The sequence below is a fragment of the Nestor notabilis genome, unplaced genomic scaffold, assembly GCF_000696875.1.
Source record: "Nestor notabilis isolate BGI_N333 unplaced genomic scaffold, ASM69687v1 scaffold1230, whole genome shotgun sequence".
NCBI classification, from domain to species: domain Eukaryota; kingdom Metazoa; phylum Chordata; class Aves; order Psittaciformes; family Psittacidae; genus Nestor; species Nestor notabilis.
Genome location: NW_009912275.1, coordinates 277,564 through 287,317, shown reverse-complemented (window position 1 = coordinate 287,317; position 9,754 = coordinate 277,564). Strand labels below are relative to the sequence as shown.

The 9,754-nt window shown below is 38.8% G+C and overlaps 1 protein-coding gene across 2 annotated transcripts in view; it reads left to right on the top strand.

Annotated features, from left to right (window-relative positions):
- The window catches only part of CTBP1 (C-terminal binding protein 1), a 41,527-nt gene that overhangs the window by 13,078 nt on the left and 18,695 nt on the right, over positions 1-9,754 (top strand). For both annotated transcript variants that reach the window (XM_010018597.1, XM_010018605.1), the window contains exons 2-3: positions 945-1,089; positions 4,830-5,036. In XM_010018597.1, the coding sequence (XP_010016899.1) occupies positions 945-1,089; positions 4,830-5,036 (352 nt within the window). The remainder of the gene's footprint in view (positions 1-944; positions 1,090-4,829; positions 5,037-9,754) is intronic.

Genomic DNA, 9,754 nt, shown 5'->3' with positions numbered 1-9,754 from the left:
GAAGGCGGCGCCGGCCCCATCCCGGGCAGTGTTCAAGGGCGGGTTGGACAGGGGTTGAGAGCAACCTGCTCAGTGGAAGGTGTCCCTGCCAGTGGCAGAGGGGTGGAACTGGATGAGCTTTAAGGTCCCTTCCAACCCAAACCATTGAGTAATTCTATGGTTCAGACCTTTCAGATCCTCTGCATTTGTTTTTTGAGTGTGCTTTTTTTTTTCTCTTTTGCAACATTTTTGCTTTGGTACAATTTCTTATTTCGTAGGGGTGCTTTTTTCTCTAGTAAATGTCTAGTTTGGCATCTGCTATACCGAGATGACATCCAGTTTCCCATTAGTGAGAGCTTAGTTGTAGTACCAGAAAGTAAAGGGACAAACACTGTTCTTACGTATGAGTTGACAGATTCCAGTTTCTGTTGTCTAAGGGTTCTGTAATGATTGCTGAATGTTTTCTATTCAGGCATCAAGTGGTTCAATAGCGTGGTGAATGCCTGTACCACTGTGTGTATGGTGAAGAGATACTGTTCTGTGACTCCATTCAGAACAGAATGTCAGCTGCCTAAGCATAAAAATACTTACTGTTTACAGTGAGTGCTTGCTCCCATGTTTGTGTTTCCTCTGCATGTGCAGATGCAATCCAGTGATGCTCGTACTTAGGGTTCAGTATTGCAGAGCATCTCCTGCGAAGTGAGAAGAGCTTTCCCTCTTAATAAGAACACAAATACTGGTCACTTCGTTTTTCTAAAGCTAATCTCATCATGCTAGAACAGATACATCAGATGGAAAAGACTAACAAGAGGCTGGAAGATAATTGGAGAAATAACCTTTAAAATGAAAGACCTGGATTTAATGCTTTTTACAGTCTTTTTATACCTGAAAATATTTGTATGTGATTAAGAAGAGATCCTAATAAAGGAAAAAAAATAAGTGTTTTTCTTCCATTTTATTTATAGGTACTAAATGAAGCAGTGGGTGCACTGATGTATCACACTATCACTTTAACACGAGAAGACCTGGAGAAATTTAAAGCACTTCGAATAATTGTCCGAATTGGCAGTGGTTTTGATAATATTGACATCAAATCTGCTGGAGATTTAGGTATGACTATTAAAGACATTATTTTACATCTTATGCTTGCCTCCAGAAATCTGATAGCATCTGAGTCTTTGCATTAATGTTGTCTGTGTTTTTTAATGCTAACATAATATGTAAGCTGTATAATTTTCTCATCAAAGTGTTGCAAAATCATTATGGAGATACTAGCATTAGTTAATTAAGTGATAATATTAACAGCTTTGTGACAGGATGGCAATCAGCCTGTTCAATATAATCCCAAGGAGTATGGCAGTAATTTTTCAGCTCTTTCTTTTTTACCCCAGTTGTATATTTTAACTACAAATGCTGTAATCTAATCACAACACACAATTCCCTCAGCATGGCATACTACTACTTCTGCTTGAATAAAAAATGAGGTCATTCTCAACTGTCTGAGATTTATTTATGATGCATGAGATTGAGTACGAAACCTCTCCATAAAATAGAAATATTGATTTTATAGGAGAATTAGTGGTTGCTGCTTCAAAATAAATTCAGATACTGGAGCTCTGAGGAGGTGGTGCTTGGTGTTTCACTGCAGAAAAAGCAACAATCTGATTTGTACTTTTCTTCCTTATGATAAACCATCTCTTAGCTATAATCTACAGGTCAAACTACCACTATGTTTTCTTCGTTTCTTTGCTAAGGTTAAGGTGACCAAGTATGTTTCCCATTATGCTCTGGGAAGATCTTGGAGGTATTTATTTCAATGGGACAGAGCTTAGACATAGTAATAACCTCACTGATGTAATGAGGAGCTGTAGTACGATCTGTTTACCAGTAAATGATAGTAAAATAATCAGCTGTTTTTAATGATGGTGGTGTTTGCTCAGCAGGCAGAGGCTAACACCTTCTTTGTGAGTTTCCATGAAGAACAGATCAGGTCTGAAAGCATGCAAGGCCGTGTTCCTACATAGTGCAGATAGTGCCAGTTAGGCACATGCATTGTGACCCCAGAAAACCATACATATGTAGAGATTAGCCTGGGATAAAATCCTAGATCAAAAGCTAAAATCTAGGTACAGATCAAAGGCTCTGACCAGTCAGGAGTCCAATTTGTGCAGAGAATTTCTGGTAAGAGGAAAAGCTTTGCAGGTTTGTTTGCTGTTTCTGCAAGTCTCTGTGCTGGATTGTAACCCAACTTTATAATTTAAATGCATCCAAATAATGCTTCAAGCCAGAGTACAGCAGATTTGGGAAATTCTCATTCGTATGAAATGCTAAATGGCCACATTCTGAATCATTCAGTTCCTGTGTTGCGATTAGAGTGAGTTACACAGTTGGACTTCGTCTTGTTTGGGCATTCCAGTATTTATGAAAAATAATTGTCCACTCTATCAGAAACCAATAAATGCTGGAAGGTTTACAGTGTAAAAGCTCTGATTTTAACAGTTAGGGTGAAATGCCTGGAATTAAACAGTAACTCACCTCTAGATGGACAAATCACTTTCCATTTGTTGAACTAATGCAAATAATATGCATCTCAAGGCAGTAATATGAGAGGTAATTGCTCTTTGTAAAAAGCTTTGATTCACTCTTGAAATACAGTGTAGAGTTAGGCCATAAAGTCTGACACATTTCCTGAACTTCCATAGTAGCTTTTTGAGTTATTTATCATAGAGCTGGCTCACGGGGTTGTTACTAGCTTTTCCTATTAAGTTTTTTTTTTTCATGTTAGTGCTTCTACTCTGCTTAAGATGCATGAAAACATGGATAAAATCTTTAAGATCTGGTCTGCTTTTTCTCTGCTTTATTAATTGACTGGAAAATATGTACAAGTTCTGAGTGTAGCTGGATGCAAGTGAAGTGTGAGTCAAGGTGATGCTTGTTGACTCCTGCATTTTCCAGCATTTCAGCATTAAACTTCTGCACAAGATCACTGAAAGTGGTGGGAAAAGGGGAAAGGGAAGGGACCATAGAAGTGATGGACATGAGATAAGAGTGTGCTATCCTTTCCCATGTGAAATATCTCTTTTCTTCATATCCTTGCCCTTCTTTTTGTGGTTTACCATGCTTCTGCATTTCAGAAATTATCTGGTTTTAAAGCTGGGGGGACGGAGGGAAAAAGAAATTCCTGCAGTTTAGGAGAGAAAGTACCTGAATTTTGTTCCTCAAGTCTCGTAAGGAAACCTGTTAGGGAGGAAGGTGTACAGTGAATTCAGTTTCTTACTTCCCTTCCCAAATATGTAATATAACTAAGCTCTCTTAAAAGCATTATTTTGTTGATGCCAGCTATCAGGGGACATGCATATTAAATTTGTTTTGCCATCTAAAATCTGCATTTTTGTTCCTTGAAAGACTTTTTGTATAAACAAATGCAGCTGTTTAATACAATGCATTTAAAGGCGTGTTACTTTTCAGTCTTGTACTTTTCCCCCCACTCATGCTTTTTTCCCCGTTTAAAGAAAAAATGGGGAGTTTCATGCTACCATCGATGTTAGCACGATGCCAAGATTAATATTCCAGCAAATGATGCTGGTTTATCTTAGTTTCTAAGTCTAAGAGCAGTGACTCAGCAGACACTGTATCTTCACAAGCAGAGGGAAGAAAAACAGTTCTGCATGTTCCGTATGTTGATTTTACTGATGTAGAACAAGCTGTAAAAAAGCACTGGGCAGCAGAATGAAGGCATTTGAATGTAAAACATAGATGAATATGGTATGAGCTTATTATTTATCAGATTACTGTTATTATTGAAGAGAATGTGTCTTTCCTTGCTTCATAAGCTATACTGGCGTTAGCTGAGGACTCACTGAATATTTATTTATGTAAAAACCCGAACAACTAGGCAGTGAAAACAGTATTAGGATGTTTTTTAGGATACAAACCACTTTTTTCTCCACCGTGAAATTATACTCCTTGTGATCTCAGTCAGCAGAACTGAGAGAGAAACATATGTGGGAGCTGGTGATTAGAGAGAGAACATGTAGTAAATAGAAAGAATAAAGAGAGAGAAGTCAAAAAGGACACAAATTCTCAAGTAACCATTTTGCTTAGCTGCTCGTTATTGAGTACTGGAAGCTAAAAAGCAGAATGGCCTAACTTGCGTGCAGTTACAATCCTGATGTATTTTTTGAAATGAAAAATACTGTGAGTCCCTAATGACAGTTAGATGGGTTATCTCCTTAATTTGAGCAACCAGAAAGGGACTTGGATTCTGTTTGATGTAATTGTACAAACGCATGTCCAACACAAAGCAAATCATCCCTCCTTGTGTCCTGTTTACCCATACATGAATTGGAAATACTAACAGTCGTCCTGTGAGGGCTTTATAAGAATTGTTGTCATCATAAATTATTTTATATTCTTTAGAACTTGTATAGATATATAAGGTATTTTGTATAGATACCTTAGCAATGACCATTAACGTCACTTTTGAGACCAAGTTGAATTTCTCTTTGCTGTTCAAAACACCTAGCTCAGTGTGCATGTAAAACACTTACCAATACTTGTGTTGTGAACTGACATCTTTAGTATTTTCCTTTTGTGGTTTCAGTGGTCTATCTAATGTTTGCCTTAGTTTGCAAACACAATAAATAGTAATAGAAAAATCAGAAAACATACGTTTGTGCATATCTGTCAACTATTACATCAAGTGATCTGTCTGCCCTCACAGTCAGAAACCTAATATTTGGGCAGAAGTAGATCTGTAAATTTAAATCTCATACTCCTGAATTTGCTGTTAAATACGAAAAAATAAGAAATGTTTGGCAACTGGTATCCTTTCCCCCCACTCTTTGCAGGGATCGCAGTGTGTAATGTGCCAGCTGCCTCGGTAGAAGAAACAGCAGATTCTACCATGTGCCACATTCTGAACCTGTACAGGCGAACCACCTGGCTCCACCAGGCCTTGCGAGAAGGCACGAGAGTACAGAGTGTTGAACAGATTCGGGAAGTGGCTTCTGGAGCTGCCAGGATCAGAGGGGAGACCTTGGGCATTATTGGATTAGGTAAGTTGGCTTGAGAGGCGGTTTAATACTCCTCACCTTTCATTGCTTTAAACAAAATGATGAAGATTTGAGCTATAAAAACGGAACACTTAGTTCACTCTTTTCCATGTCAACCATTCCTGGTGTTTATATGTCTCCAATGTATTTCCCTTAGACATCATTTCCCTCAGAAAACTTACTTAGTTGCTGATATTCTCTCACTTCTTACAAGGATGCTGGGGAGGGACTCTTCATTAGGGACTCTAGTGGTAGGACAAGGAGTAATGGGTTTAAACTTAAACAGGGGAAGTTTAGGTTAGATATAAGGAAGAAGTTCTTCACAGTGAGGGTGGTGAGGCACTGGAATAGGTTGCCCAAGGAAGTTGTGAATGCTCCAACCCTGGAGGTGTTCAAGGCCAGGCTGGACAGAGCCTTAGGTGGCATAGTTTAGTGTGTAGTGTCCCTGCTCATGGCAGGGGGGTTGGAACTAGATGATCTTAAGGTCCTTTCCAACCCTGACTATTCTATGATTCTATGATTCTAATTTCTGTGCATCTTTCTGTTGCTGTATTCCCACACAAGAAGTGTGCATGCCACCATCACACCATCAATTCCTTTTTCCAGGACAAGGATCCTGCTGCTTCAGCCTGGTGTCACATGTGTATGTTGTATTTCTAGTCTGCTGTCATATCTGGTTTTGTTTCTGCTTTTTTCTTTATGCTGTTTTAAACATATCTGAAAAGCCTTTGCTGCAGTAACAGCCTGCAGAGCAGTTACTTCATTTATGTGGTTGAGCTGCATCTGAAATTGTATTTCAGCTCGAATGAGAGGAAAAAAATATGCAAGAAAGTTTGAAATGTTTCCAGACTTAATAAAATCACCTACTTACCTTTTGGAATAGCCCTAAATGTGCTTCAGCATCTAACAGATGGACAGGCTTGCTTGAGATGAATTAATTACTGTCTGTTACAGAAGTAGAGAAGAAAAACAAGCAAGTCAGTTTCTATATAAAAATTATTCAGTCATGTGCTTGTCTTATCAAAGATCTGATAGATTGTGGATGTAATTGCTGTGGTATTCATCCAGAGGAATTAATAATACAATTTTGACAACAAGGCATCACACTTAAATGACTTCTCCAGTTACACATTGCTGTCAAATAACTCAAGCCACGAACTCTTACTTCTGGAAGCTGAAAATAGCCTGGTGTTACATAGTACTCATTTAAATGAGTATGCAACACACTAGAAACATCTTCACAGTCAAAAGAATTGCCTTTAAAATATGACTTCCAAGAAGTTAGTCATGAAGTTGCTTTCTCAAACCTATACCCATGTAATTATGCTCCTCATTGAAACATGGAGTGATTATTCCACTCACAGTCGCAGCATCTGTACATAAATAATAGACAATCACCTGCAGTTTTTAAAAATGGAAATGCATGCCTACTTTTTGAAACCAAGGCCTTGGCTCACATCCTCTGTGCATATTTGCTGGAGATGTCTGTCCTCTTGGTATTCCACTTTTTTTTCCCATATTGTACAAATTCCAGACTGAGAACAGAAGAAAATGTAATTTGTTATTGATTTCCTTAAGTGAATTTTGTGTGTGTTGCTTTTAAGTGACTGACTGAAAACTGTAGAGAAATTAATGGATAATCAGATTGCCAATATGTGTGTAAAGCGACATAAAACGTTAGGTTTGGGTTTTAGTTTTAAAAAGCAAGCTCTTTGTATGCATTATTACATATAAATCATTTTAAGTATATTAAAAGACTAGAAAAATCTGATTGTCAAGGTACACATCTGTCACAGTTATTAACCATTTTATCTAGCCATTTATTGTTCCTATTTCTTTTACTACAGTAGAATATTAATAATTTCAAGGAAAATTAAGTTTTAAAGTCAGTTTGGAAAACTTCCACTGTTTCTTTCTGTGCATGTATGTGAACAGACACAACATTTTAATTCTGACCTGTTCTCAAAAACTCCTGTGTGTCAATGAAGAACAAAAATGTAGCCTTAGAAGATCTGGAAATAGGCCTGTACTAGGCTCTACATTTGAACACTTCAGGCACTTGGACTGTGATACACTCTCTTTTCTATTATAGATCACTGCAAGAGGCTTCCTGTCTCTAATTTCAGACTAAAATGTGTATTTACAACCACCTTCAAAAGACTGTTGCCCTTAGGTCATGCTTCTCTACTAGTGGCTTCTTCCCACATCTGTAGTTTCGCCTCAGTTTATTATTTTATTATTTGGACATGTCATTGTCAGAAGTGATGAAGCACTGAGAGGCTGTGAAGTGAATGTATTGCACACAAAAGAAATGATTCTCATCATCTTTCACCAAGTCCTTTTCTCTAGTTCTCAGCAGAGTCGCTGTTCCTGTACTTTCTCGTTAATGTGTATCTGAGATCATCTCATCTCTCAACCACAGCTATGTTTCTCTATTCCTGTCTTGGAATCGTGGTCTCTTCAGCAGTGGGTTGCTGAAATTTATCACTTTGCTGCTGTAAACGCTAACTCCAGACCTTCTTCACGTCTGTTCTGGGCTTTTCTCTCATTTTGCCAAAGAGAAACACTCTAGCTATTGCCTATCCCTGTGCTAGGGAATGACATAGTCATTCCCTCCAAACCTTCAGCTACTCACTTCCTTATCCACTGGTCTAGCCAAGTTTCATGACTCACTTGCCTTCTTTCCATCACCCACTCTCTTTTCTTTGCCTTCTCTCATACATATTCCTGCTTTGACACTTGGTCTGTCCTGCTTAATCCTATTACTCCTTGCTTCTCCTTTAAAGTTAACCCCATCTCTCATCCTCTGCTTGTATTGAGCTTGAAGATAAGCAGACTCAACAGCATAATACCTCCTTCATCTGCTTGTAGGATACTATCCATCATTGTTTTGTTGTTTGGTTAGCCTCTGAGCTCTTCAGGGCAGAGCCTGTGTTTCTTTCTGTCTTTATGAAGTGTGTGATTCTTTGAGCCTTGCATAAATAATAATATCACATCATTAAACAGCTGTCTTTGTCACTTTAAATCTTTATTACTATCCAGTGTCCTATATTTCAAGTGATGCATCACAAGTGTGGATAATAAGCCCTGCATTGGGAAGGAAAAAAAAAAGCTACCTTTTCACCTTGTATCTAGACATTTAGTGTTTTTCTTTCAAAAGGAGAATATTTATGAGCAGCCTGTAAGTACTTGGATGAATGGGTACCTGGACCTGGTTCTGCTGTAATGATAATTTTACAGCAGTGAAGGCAGTGAAGTCACACTCCCTTCCTTTTCCTTCGCAGTTACAAATGCTGATGACTAATAGCTAATGCATTTCCTCACTCAAGAAAGGTGAAATTCCTCCAAACACATTTGTCTCCCCATCACAATGAATGCCATCACTCAGTTTGTCTTTCCTCACCTGCTCTGTTCTCTCAACAGTCCCATGTTCCGGACTAGATGTTGGCCAAAACACCAATCTGCGTTACCGGACAGTATTAAGGCTTGAGAGTTGGGTGGTATTACCATGTAATAAATGATGTACTCTTAGCAGTTTCACTAGCTCTCTTAATGTGCTCAGCAGGAGATGCAGCAAAATGACTCTCTCCACATTTCAGAGTTCTCCAAGAGGGAGGAAAAATTACCCAGATTCTCCATTACTGTTGCATAGGCAGGAAGGAGCTCCTAAGTGAAGGCACTTTTTCCTTCCATGGAAGTCTGCAGGCAGGTCATCAACATTTCCACGGTATCAAGGGAATTTTGTAGAACTTTGTAATTCCAGCATGGGATGCACATTCTTTGCCAAAGGGCTGAGCAAGGGTCATTGACAACTGCAGCTACTATACTGTCACCCTCAAATCAGGTCATTGGCAAGGTCAAGGTCAGAGGCACCTACGAGCAGTGAGACTTGGGGCAGAGTAGATGGGTTGGACTGTTACAGGAGACCCAGGCATTTCTCAGTCTCTCTTCACACTTCTGCTGTCACTGAAGTGATGCATGGGCTTTGCTAGAACTTTGTAGTTTTAAAGCCTGTGCTTGTGTTCCTGTCTGCTTCTTTTTGCAAATGTGTGCCATATCTTCTGCATTCTTCCCACACTACAGACCAAGAAGTTAATGTGATGTTTTAAACTTCAGAATTTGCCTTCTCTGGAAGCAGCCGTAACTATTCATAGCAATTGTAAATGCTTTTAAGATAGACTTCTCCTGCAGGTGGGATGCCTTGTGTGCTGTTCTGTTGTTCTGGTGTGCTGGGGTAGCTTTTGAGCCCCCCCTCGTGACTGGGAGAGTTTTATAGAAGTTTTTCAGGAAAGGAGAAGAAGTGGTATAGGTTTGTGGTTGTCCGATCTTGTCAGACTGTAGTTTAAAAAGGAATTGGCAAATTACTCATGTCCACCTATCTGTGTGATGACTAAGACTAAATATGAATTGTCAGTTGCAGAAGCGTTTTATCCCATAAAGTAATTCTAATAGGACAGTTCTGGCATGTGGTTTCTAAGTGTTTCAGAAGGAAAGCTTGTGCACAGTAAAGGCTTTGGTTTATTATTATTATTTGGTTTAAACCAGATTTCTTAGCCTGGTTGCAATGAATAGAAAGTGTAGTTTTAACTGGACAGTCTGTTCTAAGAGATTTCTCTGTCGTGAATCCCCTCAGGTATTAGTGTTGTAGAGAGTGTAAAGAACAGATGACAATGTTGCATGTGAAAAACGAATGGAGCTGCAGTAAAAACTGTATGTTTTGT